The 18956-nt window shown below is 40.3% G+C and overlaps 2 protein-coding genes across 2 annotated transcripts in view; both read right to left on the reverse strand.

Moving 5' to 3' along the window:
• LOC131914950 (phospholipid-transporting ATPase ABCA3-like) overlaps positions 1 to 18956 on the reverse strand; it is a 137561-nt gene that overhangs the window by 4285 nt on the left and 114320 nt on the right. The window contains exons 24-29 of the mRNA XM_059267766.1: positions 8131 to 8318; positions 7048 to 7155; positions 6631 to 6825; positions 2084 to 2271; positions 1530 to 1700; positions 957 to 1147 (exon numbers count right to left, since the gene is read on the reverse strand). Coding sequence (XP_059123749.1) covers positions 957 to 1147; positions 1530 to 1700; positions 2084 to 2271; positions 6631 to 6825; positions 7048 to 7155; positions 8131 to 8318 — 1041 coding nt within the window. The remainder of the gene's footprint in view (positions 1 to 956; positions 1148 to 1529; positions 1701 to 2083; positions 2272 to 6630; positions 6826 to 7047; positions 7156 to 8130; positions 8319 to 18956) is intronic.
• LOC131914942 (elongin-C-like) lies at positions 4302 to 5776 on the reverse strand. Its single transcript, XM_059267754.1, has one exon. It carries the CDS (start codon positions 5611 to 5613, stop codon positions 5173 to 5175), a length of 441 nt encoding a protein of 146 aa, XP_059123737.1. The 5' UTR covers positions 5614 to 5776; the 3' UTR covers positions 4302 to 5172.

The raw sequence follows: 18956 nt of genomic DNA on the forward strand, positions 1-18956 counted from the left end.
AGTAACTGAGAGACTCTAGGCCTGTGGGCTGAAGACAGATGCCCCAACTTTACAGAGGAACATTAGGTGACTGTCTAGGCTGCCAGCTGTCTCTGTCTGTCTACTCTTGCAAGATTCCCGAAAGTTGCTTGCATCCTTCTCCTGTTTCTCAGGTAGTATTATATCCTTCTGAGGTCTTTGATGTAGTTGAAGACTAGATAGTTACAATTTCCTCAATTATGATAAAAGATAAGTTATATACAAAACCTTAGACTCACAAATATAGGATAGATAGGATATCTTCTTTAATATTGTAACTGTAATTCTTGCTTGATAATTGTTTTGTTATATGTAATTTTACTATGTTAAAGTTAAAACCTTCCTTTTTAAAAAAGAAGAAAAGGGGAAGTGCTGTGGATATCGCTCTATATAAATAAAACACTGATTGGCCAATGGCCAGGCAGGAAGTATAGGCGGGAGGAGAGAGGAGAATTCTGGGAAGTGGAAGGCTGAGAGGGAGAGACCTGCCAGCCACTGCCATGACAAGCAAGATGTAAGGTACCGGTAAGCCACGAGCCATGTGGCAACTTATAGATTAATAGAAATGGGTTAATTTAAGATAGAAGAAGTAGCTAACAAGAAGCCTGCCACGGCCATACAGTTTATAAGTAATATAAACGTCTGAGTGATTATTTTATACGTGGGTTGTGGGACTGTGGGGCTTGGTGGGACCTGGAGAGAAGCTCTCCAGCTACAAGTCAGTGCTCTTAACCATGGAGCTATCTCTCCAGCCCTGGGTAATCTGTTATATAACAATAAATATATATTCCAGTTTGGAGCCATTACATATAATTTTGATTTGAACATAAGGGTTCAATAAATATGAATAATTCAATGAAAACTATAATTGAAAACATGTAGCAGAACTGTGAACATGACTTAATATAACAGTCATGAATCCATCATACCTATGTTACCTGGGAAAGTTGTTTGAATGAACTTTTTGAACTCTGCTACTTTATCTTCATCCTTAGCAATATTGATCTTTACTGTTAGGGTGTATACATGACCAAACCTCTTTCTGACATGCTGGGGGCTGCCGAGGCAGGTGAACCTCCCTTTCAGCATGATGGCCAGCCTAGTGCAGAGTGTCTCACATTCTTCCATTCTAGGAGGAAAAAGAAGACATGCCTGAGGATACTCTTCCAGAGAATAAATTCAAATAGCTAGGGTTGGAAGACGTAGAACTAGAAGCCTTGCCATTACAGATGGTCACCACTAAGATCGTATTTGGGAAGAGGAGGACATTTGGAAATTTAAAGCAGTCCCTATGTAAATCCTCATTAAGTTATCTAGCTAGTATTTTCTCTCAGTTCTTGATTCCATCAGTCAACTGAGCTCTCATTTAGCAAGTTCATCCCCAGTTACTTCTCTGAGGTTCTACCTATTCTTATGTAAGTTTACTGACTCATAGTCCTGGCCGAAATGAATCCATCCTACACCCATTGCAGCTCCTCCTAGTTTCTAACCGAGCCTCCAATGGCTCTTACCTGTGAGAAGTTACGATGATAGCTTTACCGGTCTTACAGATCCACGTAACTGTGTCCCACAGCAGATGCTGAGCTACTGGGTCCATGCCAGTGGACGGCTCATCCAGGAAGACAACCGAAGACTTTCCCATTAGGGCAACAGCGGTACTTAGCCTGCGTTTGCTTCCACCACTCCGTAACGTGAGGAAGAAAGAGTAATATATGTCATTAATTCATAGGAGTATCTACACATTCAGAATTCTGTGGTAGGACTCAAAACTGATGATTCGTGTGTGTGTGTGTGTGTGTGTGTGTGTGTGTGTGTGTGTGTGTGTCTCCATGGAGATATAGGGGCTCTTTTTTTTTAATGCCAAGATTGTTCAAACATGCAAAAGGCTAACACCATCCAAGTGGGATATGCTGTTTCCTGATGTCTGAGCCTTGGCAGAGTGCTAGGTTATTTCACAGTCACTACCTCCATGTGCCAGAGAGGTAGCAATGGGCTTTGTGGGCATTCATTTGAAACAGCAGAAGCACAGGATAGGTCACTTAATAGCAACGACACGATGTCTCACCTGTATGTGTAGATAAACTGGTCAGCAAAGTGTTCCAGGTGCACTGAATGCAGAAAGGTTTCCACATACTTGTTAATGTCTTCCTCTGGGACCCCCCAGAGCCTCGAGTACATGATTAGCAGTTCCCGGCCTGTCATGTGGTTCAGCACAGATTCAGACTGAGGACAGTAACCAATTCTTGACCTAATCTGAATCAAGAGGGTAATTATGAGCAGTTAATCCATGTCAGCTATTCTGTGGAGCATAAATCTCATAGGGATGAGGTACAAGATATGAAGCTATTTGACTCACACTACTGATACCTCTGATACCTCTACAACTCCCACTAAGAATGGTTTGTTCTTTTACCTTCAGCTGCTTTGCAGATGGAGTTCAATGAAGTAAATAAGGCATCAGTATCACTAGCTGGAATTTTCAATATATATGTACATATATATGCATATTACTACTATGTGCCTTGAGTGTTTAAGAGTAAGCTTTGTTAATATTCTAATTGAAGTATTTTGTTTATAGCAATGGTCAGGTAACTTTTGTCAGATCAGCTCTCTCACAGACAATGAGAGAGACAAAGTACATAGGAGAATATATTTTTTAAATTTATTTTATTTTATTTGCATTGGTGTTTTGCTGCATGTATGTCTGTGTGAGGATGTCAGATCTTGAGTTACAGACAGTTGTGAGCTGCCATGTATGTGGGTGCTGGGACTTGAACCCAGGTCCTCTGGAAGAGTAGTCAGTGCTCTTAACCACTGAGCCATCTCTCCAGCCCCAGGAGAATATATTTTTATGTATTTAGCCAAGTTAATGCTCAAAGAATTAAGGCAACATATCACTTCACGACTAATGTAGAGTAAAATTTTCAGTGTGAATTCAGCCATTTCAGATGCCTGTCAAAATACTTAAAATTCTTTGAAGGGATATAATGGAATTAAAACTCTCCCAATGCATTATTAATAATATCCAGAATATAATATAAAATTAATTGGCAAAAGATGTATGCAAATGACCTGCACTTCAGTGAACACAGTAGAAATGGGCACTCAAATAGCCACAATACTGGAATAATCAGATACAAATGGGAAAGAAACTTTTACAACTATGCTTAAATGAGGATAACGAAAAAAGGCTGTAATTTAGATAAGTAAGAAAACATCATAGAAAACGAAACAACAACAAAGAAACAAATGAAAATTTCTGAGCTAAACCTTTTGGTTGAGAGTTGGAGAGGTGGAATAGTTGGCAACATGCTTTCCATTCAAGCCTGAGGACTGAAGTTCAGACCCTTAGCCCTCACATAAAAAGCTGGGTATGCCAGATGGTGGGCAGTTAAATCCTGAAGGCTTGCTGGCCAGGAAACCTAGCCAACTGGTGAGCTCCAGCTTCAGTAAGACACTCTGTCACAAAAATTAAGGTGGATAAATGACTGAAGAAGATACTTGACATTGACCTCTGGCCTTTCCAAACACAACTGTGTGCATGTGTACCCATACACGTATACATTCATATGAACATGTATACACAAATAAAATAATTATGTCAGGAATAAAAACTTGATAAAATAGAACTAACATGAGGTTGGATGTAATTTGAAGATGAAACAATATAAACTAATCAGCATGTGTATGTGTACACTCATTCAAATAGAAAATATGTAGGAAAATGAAGAGAGACACAGGACTTCTGGGGTGCCAGGTCAAAGGGATGAGCATATGTAGAAACAGATCTAGGAAGGGACCAGAAAGAACAGGAAAATGTGTATTTTTTTTGAGTGTCTTTGAACTGAAGAATTGTAAGAAATTAATAAAGTGTTAACAATTAAGAAATGTATAAAAGATACAAATAAACTATTTATAGGAAAGGAAACTGGTATCTTTTAAGTATTTCCTAAAGTTATATAGTTCCACTCATAATAAAGGAAAAGAAAAAACTGCTCAAGTAGTATTTTTAAAAATGGATCACACTAAAAACAAAAAAGAAAAGACGGGTCAAATATTCTGTTGTGGTAAGTGCAGGGGAACAGACACAGTCACACACTGCCAATGTGCAAATTCATATGCAGGGAAAGCGATTGGTAAGGCTGAGAAGATGGTGTATGATACACAACCATATTCCAGATAAAATGAAAACAGACCCTTGTAGATGACTGCATAGGAAGGATGTTTGTAGAATGATAAAGTGGTTACTGTTTTTTGCACTTAGGAAAGAAGGAAGCGAAGTTAGGTCTAAGAAGGTCTGAGCCTTGCTAACTGTACACCACTTACACTGTTTTCATTTATGCCTTAAGTAATGAATACCTCCTTTGTTCAGTTTTTGTTGCTATATATTTTTAGACTCCTTGCCCTGCCTTGAGGTAAGTATGCTCTAGTTGCTAAGTTACAGCTCTGTCTTGGTTATCTACTGACACCCCAGGTATAATTCTTCACTTTCCCTTGGTTGCACATGTGGCTTTTTTCAAACCTGTATATATATTTTATCTCCCAAACCTGGCTTGTCTATGTGTCACACCACTGTACTAGGCTTCAGAGAACTCCACTGGATACTTTTTTTTTTTGCAATTAAACAATATTGCAGTTTATCAAAAAACACATAAGAAATTTCAACTCTTATTCTGAATTACAAAAATCAAGGTCTGGCTAAGTTATAAACATTATTTTTCATGTAATTATTTGCATAACTCTAGTAATGTTCAGTGGCTGTAAGATCAGAACTGTTTCTTAAAAAAATCACTAAAAACATAAAAATACTTAAAATACTTAGCCCCTGTATTTACCTGTAGAATATGTTCATTTATGCTTACATCCCAGGATTTGCTATATTACTTATAATTTTAAAGGTCACATCCAAAGGAGAAAGCAAACCACCTACAAACTGGCATTATTTGTTTATTTCTTGGCTTGTGAACATCCTTAATTTGTTGATGTAGTAAACAAATTTCAACTCTGCTATACAAATGACAGAAGGAATCTGCTCAGCAATTAACTTTAAAGTTGAATTTCATACAGGCAACACGCTATATGTGGAAAAATGATTAACTGAACTACAGGTATTAAATACTGAAAAAATGAACAGTTTATTATAATTTATTCTATTTAACAATCTAGGAAGTTGGCAGCCATAAGCAGCTCCAGTGCAATTTCAGGTGCATTTGGGAATTCAGGAATCTCAGTGGAGCTGTTAGTGTAGTGGACCTTGTAGGTAAAATACATGCATACTTTCAATAGTACATGCAAAGGGATCTCTCTGAAATTGACCTCATTGGTTTCATTCTCAGCAAACTGCCCTGGTCCACTCAACATGGCCTTTTTTGTTCCTAATGTTAATGCATGTTCTCTTTTTACAATAAATTCATGCCTATCAGAAGATATTAATTTGACATACATGGCGTCAGGGCCTTCACAGCCACCGTAGGCTTTCTCCTCTCCATCCATTATGTTCTTACGAAATTCTACTTGATCCCACAGGAACTTTAGTAGCTTCCTGGCAAGGTGAAGACACAGTCTGCAAATAACTTGTGTCTGTAGGAAGTGCATTGTTGTTCTCCTCCACTGGACACTTTATGGGTTGAAAATGCCCAAGATCACCAGTCAATTACTTTCTTGAAAGTTTATTTCTTATTTGGCTTGAGAGAGAAAATTTTATCCAGGTTTTCCCTCTAACTCTCCAATTTTCATGATTCTGTCTCCAGTTCCTTTATTCTGTATTTCAGTGTTGATAATCCACCAAATCAAGTCCATATTCTTTCTGTTGTACACATTCCTGATAGACGGTCTTTTTTTTTTTTTTTTTTTTTTTTTTTTTTTTTGGTTTTTCGAGACAGGGTTTCTCTGTGTACCTTTGCGCCTTTCCTGGAACTCACTATATAGTCCAGGCTCGCCTCGAACTCACAGAGATCCGCCTGGCTCTGCCTCCCGAGTGCTGGGATTAAAGGCGTGCGCCACCACCGCCCGGCCTCTGATAGACGGTCTTATCTACTTTCACAGTTTAAGTTTCATCTACACTTTGATAAACCCCAAATTCATATCACTTTCCTATCATGGGTTCATACTGTTCATTGTATGCTCCCATTTAGATATATCATAGATGCCTCAAGATCCAAATGCCCTCCAAACACACTCTCTCAAGATATTTACTCTCTTGGTGAGTGGAGCCTTCACCTTCAGAAGTTCAACAGAAATCTGGGCGCCATCCTCACTTCGTTCTTTAAAACTTACATCCCAACAGATCTGAATCCTTTCAATCCTTTCTGTTTCTCACAATCATTTTTTTTTTTTAGTTAGTTGTACTTCCAACCCTATGTCAGAGCAAGTTAGGTGTGAGAGCTGTTCTCCTTCAGTTCTGTCTATTTGCAGACACTTATTCTTTGTTTCACGGGAAAGGATATTTTCCTTTCCTCAAACTCAGTATGGCCATGGAGGCTTTCAATTTTAATAAGTGAGGATTTATGTATCAGGGTCCTTAGCGTTCCTGTCCCCCACCAGGTTCCTCAACAATTTGCCTGTCTATCTCCTTCTTCAAGACATTAAGTCATTGGCTAAGAAAAGAAATACCTTTCTTGGATTTCCAGTGACACTGTTGCCATCAATCAACGCAACTCCAGAGGTGATAGTTTCTTCTCCGGTCAGCATTTTGAATGTAGTAGTTTTTCCAGCTCCATTTAATCCAAGCAATCCAAAGCACTCTGATCTCCTGACTGCAAGGGAGATATTTCTCACAGCCTTGACAACAGGACACTTAAAATAAATCTGAGAAAGTTAAAAAAAAAAAACACAACAACTCACAATGTCTGAGACACTGGTTATGAACCACAGCTATTACCTCAGATTCCTAAAGCTAACAAACTGACAATCTCATAAGAGCACTTCCCTTCCAGCCCTCTGCAGAACTGCAGTGAACAAGGACTGCACTGGTCAATTCCAGGCAGGGATGGTTAAACTCCAAGGCAGCTAGTCAGGAAGTGACATTACCTTTGTAACTTCTTTAAGGACCAGTGGGGTTTTCTGTGACCTGAGCATCAGTGTGAGGACTTTCCTTCTTTCTCTCCTTATGTCCTCATCCTCATCTTCTTTGATTCCCTGGTTAGATATTTTCAAGACCAGGAGTACACATGAGGGCATTCTATAGAGAACTGGTTTAAATCAACAGCTTTAAGAAAGCTAACCTGCAGGTATAATCTCAAAGATATGAACAAATACTTGAGCAGTTTCTAAGACCCTTTCTCCCTGTTTCCTAACACTCACATGCAAAAACATACTTCTGGTTGGGTCCATTTTAGAAGAATATGGCAGCCGAGGAGAGTCAAAGACACAATTCTCTGAAACTACTATTATGAACATTTTGTAAGAGCCAGGGGCAGTAGATAACTACAAGGAAGCAGTTATTTCTGGACACAGTAGGGCAGGTGCACACAGGAACTCACAACAGTTGTGACAACATTCACAAGGCTCGAATAAACTTAATCCAGACAAAATCCCAGCATTGAGTGGGGGTGGGTGGGAACAAAATCCCAACCTAGCTGAGGAGCTTAAGGTAACTGATAGCTTCCAGGAGAGAGAATTCATTTTCTTTAAGGGTGTGACCCCAGGTAGGTTGTCCACGTTCCAATGGAAGGCTACACATCCAAGAATATTTGGGCAGCACAAATTTGACCCAGTAAGCTTAAAAAATAAAAAGAGGACACAAAGTTGGATGTGTATGGAATGAGGGCTGGATCTGGGAGGAGCTGGGGAAGGGGAGGGGATATCCTCAAAATACAATGTATAAAATTCTCAAAGAGAAAAGAGTTTCTATATTTAGAGTGAATAGTATGTTCTTACTAGCATAAGGACAATTATTTCAGTTGTAGCTAACCCATGAAAAATGACTTATTTCCTAGAGGAGTAAACCCAAGCTAAGATACTTACACCTCAAACAAGCCACTGACCTATTTTAGTGTAGTCAAGTAACACTTTCTTTAAAAAGTAATGGAAATGAGAAAATGTAAATTCCCGTTTTCTGACTGAATGTTGTGCTTTCTTTAAATTATATTTAAAGTCTAGTTAGTTACTTACTTGCCTGCCTTTTCTGAATTTATTGTAGAAATAAAAAATAATGTTACGAAAGACAAAGTTCCTCAGGTTCCAGGAAATAGTCTCCAGAGATAAAAGCAAGAGGAGAAAAACTAAACCCATGGTAGCCAGTGTGATCAGAAACTTCCCAATCCCACGCTCTCCAAAGCCATACACATTGTTCTGAGTATCTGAGGACACAAGAGAGACAGTCACTTTACTTTAAAAACCAGCACAGCCTTGAAAACAGTGCCAACAGTAAGATATACAGGAAAGAAAAGATCTTTTCTCTTTGTTTTTGTTTTTGTTTTTTGTTTTTTTTTTGAGACACTCATGTAACTGAGGCTGGCCTTCAACCTGCTGTGTGGTTGTGTGAGGATGGTCTGAAATTCTTGACCTTCTTTCTAGCCCAAGTCCTAGATTCATAGGTATGAACCTGCTCAGAAGAGTTTTAAGTTAGATTTAATAAGATATAGCAAATAAGTAACTGTCTTATTATTTTACTTGACCTTCTTGATGTGGTTATTTATAGTTGTTGATCTTTTGCTTTCCCTCTAGCTTTGTTGTTCTCTATTTTGGCACTGAGCATTGACCCAGGCAGGGACTCAGACATATAGCTAGTGCTCTGCCACTAAGTTGCACCTGGGTGGCAGTGTGTGTGTCCCCCCCCCCCCCCCGCCAAGAGTAAAGATTAAACAAACAAACAAACAAAAAACAACTACAGACTCTTCTCTTTTCTCCCCTGAAAACTGAAATGACCACACATACATGTTTTAACTTGTGGACTCTCCTATTGTCTGAATCTCTCCACCCCACCCCTACAGCCAGGATCTTTTGTAGTCTAGGCTAGCCAGGAAATGATAATGCAGTCAAAGATGGCCCTTTCTTAATGCTTTTAAGCACTAGTTTGTATTTCACAATGTGGAATCTTTGGCTAAATTTATTCCCAATTATGCTAATTTTGATGTTAATATAAATGAAATTGTTTTATCTACTTTCAGAGTGTTTATTGCTAGTACACAGAACTATTTAGATTGCTTTTGTGTGTGTTGATCTTATATTCTGAAACTTTGTCAAATTTGTCCATTAGTTCAGTTTGAATATATCAACTGAATTTTCTATCTATCAAATCATGTCAGGTTGGGTGTTCTACATATACTTGCTAGGTCCAGTTGGTTTAGGGTGTTATTCATATCTTCTGTTTCTTTTTTGGATAGCTTTTCTCATTGAGTATGAAGTGTTAATGCTAAGCATAATGGTGCAAGCCTTTAATCCCCACACTTGGGAGGTAGAGGCAGGCAGATCTCTGTGAGTTCAATTGAGGCAAGCCTGGTCTACATAGTGAATTCCAGGACAGCCAGAACTACAAAGTGAGACCTTGTCTCAAAAACAAAACAAAATCCAAAATAAACAAACAAAAAATGTATGGAGCACTTAAAGTCTTCAGCTATTAGTATATAACTATTTTCCCTTTAGTTCTATATTTTGCTTAATATATTTTTGTGCTTTTTTGAATTTTAATATATTCTTGATGATGTGACCCCTTTATCTGGATAAAATTTGCTTTTATACCTCATAAAATTTTGACCTAAAATATACTTTGTTTTATATTAGTATAGTCAGTGAAGTTGTTTCAGCTTTTATTTACATAGAATTCTTTCTTTTTCCATTTTTATTTTTAACCTATTTATATCTTTGTATCTCAGGCTCTTAAAGACAGAATATACTTGAATCATTTAAAAATAAATTCTGAATATGTATGCCTTTTATTAGAGAATTCAATTCATTTATGTGCAAAGTACTGATAGGGACTTGTGTCTGTCATTTTTTCATTTGCCTTCTATGTCATATCCTTTTGGTTCTTCAGTTCTTCCATTTCTGCCTCATTTTCTATTGTTTTGTTGTTGTAGAACAGTTTGGTGCATTTATTATTTCTGTGTATGTTACTTTCTTAATGATCCCCATGAGGATTGCAACCATTATTTTGTTTGTTACATTTTATTCAAAAATGATTTTGAGAGAGAGAGAGAGAGAGAGAGAGAGAGAGAGAGAGAGAGAGAGAGAGAATGAATGTGTGTGTGTACAGTTAACTGCAGAGACCAGAAGTGTGGGATTTATGTGAAGCTGAATAGAGAAAAAGGCAGCTGTGAGCTGTCCAGTGTGGTTGCTTGGAATCACTGGGTCCTCTAGAGGAGCAGTGTGGACTCTTAACCACTGAGCATCCCTCAGGGCCCAGGCTGCAATTAACACAAACATATGTGAAAAAGATTAGTTTGAATTAATATCAATTTATCTTCAGTAGTAAGTACACTGTGTTATCATAGTTTTATAAATCTCCCATCATGGCTAGGCATGGTAGGTCATGCCTGCAATCCCAACATTAGGGAGGTGGAAACAGGAGGATTAGAAGTTTGGGGTCATTCTTGTCTATACAGAGAGTTCATTGCCAGCCTGTGCTACATGATAATCTGCTGCAAAGAACCCAAAACAAAACAAAACAAAACAAAACAAACAAAAGCCTTAAAGCAGAGCAAAACCAAAACTATCCCTAATGGTATTGTTTTCATGAATTATAGCTTTAGATACTGTGTAGCCATTAATATAGATTTTAATTATTGTTATAGTACTAGTTCTCTAAAACACTTTTGGGGGGTGGGAAACAAGCAGATTTAATCCAAAATGCAACAACACTTCGATGGTTTCGTGTGTGTGTGTGTGTGTGTGTGTGTGTGTGTGTGTGTTTTGTTTTGTTTTTGTTTTTGAGACAGGGTCTTTTTACATAGCCCTGGCTGTCTTGGATTGCACTATGTAGACCAGGCTGGCCTTGAACTCAAGAGATCCACCTGCCTCTGCCTCCTGAGTGCTGGGATTAAAGGTGTGCACCACCATGCCCAGCTTTTGTGTTGTTTTTTAATAGCATCTTTATTTCATCACAAGGCTTCAGTTTGTTATCTAATAGCTTTTTCTTTCAGTTGATTTTCATTTAGCTTTTTTTTTGGTGGAACACTATACTAGCATAAAATTTTCATTTATTTGCAAATATCAATATCTTAATTTCCATTTCTTTATTGGAATAATGTTTTCTTTTCTGGATATAGACTATTTGGCAGTGGGGTTCTGGACTCTTTGAGACACAGACTTGCTAAGGAGCACAAGTTGGCCTCAAACTTGGGACCCTCCTGCCTCAGCTTCCCAAGTGGTAGGATTAAGTGTGTGCCATCATAGCTGGCTGGCTATGGAAGTTTTGGTTTTCTTCCTCTATTCCTTTAAATAGGCCAGCCTTTGCTTTCTGGCCTCCATAGTTTCTAGTGAGAAATAAGTTGATACTTTCCTTGGGATCCTTTGAGCCACATCACTTCTTATGGCAGCCTTCATAATTTTTGTTTTGTCTTTGACATCAGATAATGTTATTGCAGTGTTTCTCCCTGTGGAATACTGAGTTTATTCAGATCGGAGTCAAGGTTTTTTGATGAATTCATTCATGTATCTTAGAGTGTTTTGGGGTAGTCTTTGGCTGTTGTAAGTTCTACTTGTTTGTAATGCTCTATAAACTGTTGTATATTGGGAGTGGGTTCATGCGGGTCTGTGGAAAGAAGGCACAGAACATTCTTTTTCTTTTTTCTTTTTCTTTGTCCTGAGACAGGGTTTTTCTGTGTAGCTTTGGAGCGTGTCCTGGAACTCACTCTGTAGACCAGTCTGGCCTTGAACTCACAGAAATCTGCCTGCCTCTGCTTCCTGAGCGCTGGGATTAAAGGCTTGCGCCACCACAGCCCAGCCCAGCTCAGAGCAGTCTCTCTAGACTGACTCATTCATAGCCTAGTAAGGGCTTTTTATTGTTCTCCAATTTACATCTTTTAGCAAGTTAATTTCCATATCCCAAAACCTCTTATCTAAGCTCCCTAAAGGGACAATGCCAAATGCAAATTTTCAGTTAAGGAATACTGTGGTTTTCTGATCATTCCTCACCCAAGTTTTCATAGGCTTTGCAACTTTAGAAAATTGTCAGACAAGATTCACATAGAAGGTACTGGGAAACAAAAGGTAGCAATCACAAAAGGCAGATCCAAGCTAGGTGTTAACACTTAGGAATCAAACCAGCTGCAGCTCTGTGGGAATTCTCCCAACAATAAACTATTTTTGAAAAAAAAAATTAACCTTTATTGTGTTTGGTCACTGAATATTCCATTACCTTAGTTATCAGATACTGATTTGACAGTATAGTCTCAAATGTTTGGGGACAATAAAAAAGGAGAAAAAAAAAACACCCTAGCCTGTTAAAATTGGTTGTGAGTTGAAGTCATTCTTCTAATACTTAACCAATCTTTCCATAATTCTTCTCTAGTTCTTTATTTTTTGCTTAAACCAAACTTATCTCATAATCTAATCAAAATAAGATTACTTAAGTTCCAACTCTGGATCTTTGTGGGACTTTCTCATTTTAAGTATGACCTTAACAAATTATCTTACATTCCTATTGTAAGCATTGCAGCTCAGATGGAAAGTTGGGAGCCAAGGGACACCACAAAGTCACTATATGCTGCAAGTATTGCATCTTACAGCCCTGCTCCAGGGAAAGGTTTCCCCAATTGCAAGTGTAACAGCTCTGCTCTGGCAGGGGAGGGTTTCCCGGGGAAGTTGTTACAGCTCTGCTCTGCTCTGGAGAAGCATTACAGTTCTAAGTGTTACAACTGCTTCACTAGGGAAAATTTCTTCAGTTCTACTCAGCTGTACTCCAAGCCTCCACTCTGCTTTGGTGAAAGATATTACAGCTGGGCTCTGACAAAAATGTCAGAACTGCACATTAAACCTCACTAAAGAGATTTATTGGGAATGAAGAATCTAGGAAGATGGCTGCCTTGGGTGAGAAACAGCAGCAAACTGAACAGGGTACAGACCTTATATAGACTTGCTTGGGGGTGGGGGTGGGGGTGGGGGTGGGGGTGGGGGTGGGCTGTAGTGGGTATTCATTCCAACCTTGATCTGGAAGTTCCAACCTCTATTAAGGCTTCGGTAACTGTCACGCCTACAAGGCAGGGGCCAAGAGAGGACCTTGAAGACCTGAGATCCGGATGTGCCGGCTCTCTTGGTTCCTGGACCCTGGACGCTGGAGGTAGGCCGAGCAGAGTTCTCCAGAGAACACTGCCGGACTGCGCTGTGTCTTTCCCAGACCCTGCAACCTACCTATCCCTTCATTTGTAAGTTATGCCACTAAATAAATCTCCCTTTTAACTACGTGGAGTGGCCTTAATAATTGCACCAGTAGTGGGTGGAGCTTTCCAGGGTGGCTTGGGATTGGTGAATTTTTGTAGTCTAGGGCAAGCTCTGGGATTAGAGCATTTTAAGCCCTGGTCTTGGGGTCAAGTCAGGGTCAGGATGTTTTTCCTTGGCCCAGATCTTGGGTGTAGCAAGGGGCAGGACATTTTTTCCTTGACCCTTTCCACCCTACACCTATAGCACCTTCCTCACATTACTCCTTCCTAGAGTCTTGTGTGGTCGCTTTTTCTTGACTACCCCTTGACATTTACCTTAGGTGACTATAGTTACTCTGCATCTTTAAATGCTTCTGGAGATGTTCAGAAGGCAGTCACAGCACTGAGAAAGACCCAAGAGTTTTACCAGTGGCAATCTCTGAGTTGCTGTCTTAGGCATTTACTATACTTATATAAACATACAACCACAATTCTTGGGAACACAGTCCATACTGTCTCTCTGCCATCTATAACCAGGAATGCTATACAGGGAGTGAGAAAAAGTAAGTGGATAGATTAAATGTCCATAATATATTTTTTACCAAACATTAACAGCTAGCTTCATTCTTTATTAAATATTTCCTTTTGTTTGTTTGTTTTGTTTTTTCTTTTGGAGACAAGGTTCTCAGTGTAACAGCCTTGGCTGTCCTGGAACTCACTTTGTAGACCAGGCTTGCTTCTGCCTCCCAAGTGCTGGGATTAAAGTCATGCACTACCATGCCTGGCTGATATTTCCTTTTTTTTTTTGTTTTTTGTTTTTTGTTTTTTCGAGGCAGGGTTTCTCTGTGTAGCTTTGGTACCTGTCCTGGAACTCACTGTAGCCCAGGCTGGCCTCGAACTCACAGAGATCCGCCTGGTTCTACCTCCCGAGTGCTGGGACTAAAGGCGTGCGCCACCACCGCCCGGTCCTTCCTTTTTTTAAAATAAGTTTTTAGTAAGGTTCATTACCTTCCTGAACTCCAAAAAAGTTAATTCTTGAAATCATTACCATCTTGCATTTGTTTCAGTGGTGGTGGTAAGAGAGATCCTTGGACATGACTACTATCTCATTTTTTTTTGATATATTGATTTTTTAAGTTTTTAAAATTTAATTAACATTTTTTCATTTATCTTACATACCAACTACAGTTTCCCCTCCCTCCTCTCACCCCGTTCCCTACCCGACTCCCTTCTACCTCCCTCCCCATTCACTCCTCCTCCATCTCCATTCAGAAAGGGGCAGGCCTCCCACGGGCTTGAACAAAATATGAAACATCAAGCTAAGGTAGGACTGAGCTCCTCCCTCTGCATAAAGGCTGGGTGAGGTAATCCAGCATGGGGAACAGGTTCCCCAAAAGCCAGCTAAGCACCAGGGACAGGTCCTGATCTTGCTGCTAGGAGCCTTACAAATAGACCAAGCTACATGACTGTCACACACATGCAGAGGGTCTAGGTCAGTCCCATCTAGGCTCTATAACTGTTGGTCCAGAGCTCCCACAAGCTCAGGTCAACTGTCTCTCTGAGTTCCTTCATCATTACCTTGAACTCCCTGGTTTATAACAATCCCTCCCCCCTTTCTTCTGGAGGACTCTTGGAGCTAGGCCCAGTGCTTGGCTGTGGATCTCTGCATCTGCTTCCATCAGTTACTGGCTAAAGGCTCTGTGATGACAGTTAGGGTAGTCACCAATTTGATTGCAGTAGATGGCCAGTGCAGGCACCCTCTCCACTACTGAAAGCCCTCTTAGGGCAACAGGCAGCACACCAGTCTCATATACTGATTTTTAAAAACATCCCTGCTAAGTATTTTAGTGATGCACTGTAGACTAGGTTAGAATCGGTTTCATGACTTCTTTTTCAGTGAGTGTGCCATTGGTATACAGAAAATCTAATGATTTTTGTATTTTGACTTTATAGTATGCTACTTTGCCAGAGCTAAATGTTTTATGGTTGTCTTAAGAGTATTTTAAGTATAGGATGGGTTGGCAGTTAAGAGATAACTTGAAGCTGGGCGGTGGTGGTGCACACCTTTAATCCCAGCACTCAGGAGGCAGAGCCAGGAGGATCTCTGTGAGTTCGAGGCCAGCCTGGTCTACAGAGTGAGATCCAGGACAGGCACCAAAACTACACAGAAAAACCCTGTCTCGAAAAACCAAAAATAAATAAATAAATAAATAAATAAATAAATAAATAAATAAATAAATAAAAAAATATGACAACACACTTTCCTATGGGTAGGCTTTAAATGTCTTGTGGTATTCTGGCAAGACTTCAAGCAGTACACTAAGTAAGAGTAGCAAGAGTAGATAGAGATCCTTGAATTATTCCTTTAGAGGAACTGCTTTCCATTTCCCCCATTTGTTATAATGCAGTGTAGGCTTGTCATATACAGCCTTTATTAGGTTGACTTATGATCCTTACTCTCCTAGTTTCTTCATGGCTTTCATCATAAAGGGATGCTGAATTATGTCAAGTTTTTCTGCATTTGCTGAAATGATTATATGATTTTTTTTATTTTTTATTTTTTTTTTATTTTTTGAGACAGGGTTTCTCTGTGTAGCTTTGCGCCTTTCCTGGAACTCGCTTTGAAGACCAGGCTGGCCTCGAACTCACAGAGATCCGCCTGGCTCTGCCTCCCGAGTGCTGGGATTAAAGGCGTGCGCCGCCACCACCGCCCAGCGATTATGTGATTTTTATATTTGATCCAATTTATGTGCTATATTACATTATTAACTTATCGTCTGATTAAGGCCTAACACATGTAGGCCCATGCAGGCTCTGTGGAGAGAACCAGACAGGACTGACAAAAAAAAAAAAAAGCAATGAAATGATATTCTACTATACTCATAGGATCAGTGCCTAGCCCAATAGTCATCAAAGAGACTTTCTCTAGCTGCTGATGGGAGTAGATGCAGAGACCCACAGCCAAACATTAGGGAACCCCACAGAAGACAGGGAGGAAGGACTGTAGGAGTAAGAGGGATCAGGACTACCAGGAGAACATCACACACAGAATCAACTAAGCAGGGCTCACAGAGACTGAAGGGGCATCACGGAGCCTGCATGGGTCTACACTAGGTCCTCTGTATACATGCGATGGTTGTTTAGCTTGGTGTTCTTATGACACGCCTAACAATGGGGGTGGGGGTATCTCTGACTCTTTTGCCTGCTCATGGAACCTTTTTTTCCCCTACTGGGTTGCCTTGTCCAGCCTTGATATGAGGGTTTATGCCTACCTAGTCTTACTGCATCTTGTTATGCCATGTTCAGCTGACATCACTAGGAGGCCTGCTCTTTTCTGAAGGAAAATGGAGGAGCAGTGGATCTGGGGGAGAGACAGAGGGGCTTGAAGGAGGGGAGAGAGGAGAGGCTGTTGTTGGGAGGTGTTGTGTAAAAGAATAAATGAAAAAAATTTATTTCTTCAATTAAAAAAGAATTTCTGAATCAAGGAAGTTAGTCCATAGTTTTCTTTGCTCTTATCAGGCTTTTATATCAGAGTAATGGTGGCCTTCACAGGATGAATTCTGAAGTACCTCCTTCCTTTCTAGTTTATGGGAACAGTCTGATGAGTATGCTGGTTAGTTTTTTTTTTTTTAATTTTGCAATACAATTCAGTTCTACATATCAGCCACAGATTCCCTTGTTCTCCCCCCTCCCGCCCCCCTCACCTTCCCCCCAGTCCACCCCCCATTCCCACCTCCTCCAGAGCAAAGCCTTCCCCGAGGACTGAGATCAACCTGGTAGACTCAGTCCAGGTAGGTCCAGTCCCCTCCACCCAGGCCAAGCCAAGTGATCCTGCATAGGCCCCAGGTTTCAAACAGCCGACTCATGCAATGAGCACAGGACCTGGTCCCACTGCCTGGATGCCTCCCAAACAGATCAAGCCAATCAACTGTCTCACCCATTCAGAGGGCCTGATCCAGTTGGTGACCCCTCAGCCATTGGTTCATAGTTCATGTATTTCCATTCGTTTGGCTATTTGTCCCTGTGCTTTATCAAACCTCGCTCATATAAACCCTCCTCATTCTCGCTAATTGGACTCCCAGCGATCCACCCGGGGCCTAGTCATGGATCTCTGCATCCAGATCCCTCAGTAGTTGGCTGAGGTTTCTAGGATGACAATTAGGGTGTTTGGTCATCCCATCACCAGAGTAGGTCAGTTCGGGCTGTATCTCGACCATTGCTAGCAGTCTGTTGTGGGGGTATCTTTGTGGATTTCTGTGGGCCTCTCTAGCACTTTGCTTCTTCCTATTCTCATGTGGTCTTCATTTACCATGGTCTCTTATTCCTTGTTCTCCCTCTCTGTTGTTGATCCAGCTGGGATCTCCCATTCCCCCAAGCTCTCTTTCCCTCGACCCTCGCCCTTCACTACCCCCACTCATGTCCAGGCTGTTCATGTAGATCTCAATCCATTTCTCTGTCATTGGGCGATCCCCGTGTCTTTCTTGGGGTCTTCTTTTCCAGGTAGCCTCCCTGGTGATGTGAGTAGCAGTCCAGTCATCCTTGTTCCACATCTAGTATCCTCCTATGAGTGAGTACATACCATGTTTGTCTTTTTGAGTCCGGGTTACCTCACTCAGGATGATTTTTTCTAGATCCATCCATTTGTCTGCAAACCTCACGAAGTCATTGTTTTTCTCTGCTGAATAGTATTCCATTGTGTATATGTTCCACATTTTGTTTATCCATTCTTCAGTTGAAGGGCATCTAGGTTGTTTCCATGTTCTGGCTATTGCAAACAATGCTGATATGAACATAGCTGAACAAGTGCTCTTGTGGTGTGGTTGAGTATTCCTTGGGTATATGCCCAAGAGTGGTATAGCTGGATCTTGGGGGAGATGGATTCCCAATTTTCTAAGAAAGCACCATATTGATTTCCAAAGTGGTTGTACAAGCTTGTATTCCCACCAGCAGTGGAGGAGAGTTCCCCTAGCTCCACATCCTCTCCAGCATAAGGTGTCTTCAGTGTTTTTGATCTTAGCCATTCTGACAGGCATAAGGTGGTATCTCAGAGTTGTTTTGATTTGCATTTCCCTGATGATTAGGGATGTTGAGCAATTCCTTAAATGTCTTTCGGCCATTTGAGTTTCCTCTGTTGAGCATTCTCTGTTTAGTTCTATAGCCCATTTCTTAATTGGACTGTTGGGCATTTTGATGTCTAATTTCTTGAGTTCCTTATATATTCTGGATATCAGTCCTCTGTCAGATGTGGGGTTGGTGAAGATCTTTTCCCATTCTGTAGGCTGTCGCTTTGCCTTGTTGACCGTATCCTCTGCTCTACAAAAGCTTCTCAGTTTCAAGAGGTCCCATTGATTGATTGTTTCTCTCAGTGTCTGTGCTACTGGTGTTCTATTTAGGAAGTGGTCTCCTATGCCAACGTGTTCAAGACTACTTCCTACTTTCTCTTCTAGCAGGTTCAGAGTAGCTGGATTTATGTTGAGGTCCTTGATCCACTTGGACTTAAGTTTTGTGCACGGTGATAGATATGGATCTATTTGCAGCCTTCTACATGTTGATATCCAGTTATGCCAGCACCATTTGTTGAAGATGCTTTCTTTTTTCCATTATGCACTTTTGGCTTCTTTGTCAAAAATTATATGTTCA

Source organism: Peromyscus eremicus, chromosome 1 (genome assembly GCF_949786415.1).
Source record: "Peromyscus eremicus chromosome 1, PerEre_H2_v1, whole genome shotgun sequence".
Taxonomy (NCBI): domain Eukaryota; kingdom Metazoa; phylum Chordata; class Mammalia; order Rodentia; family Cricetidae; genus Peromyscus; species Peromyscus eremicus.

Coding starts and splice junctions, on each gene's coding strand:
- LOC131914942 (XM_059267754.1), bottom strand. CDS start 5,613: ATGCACTTCCTACAGACACAAGTTATTTGCAGACTGTGTCTTCACCTT.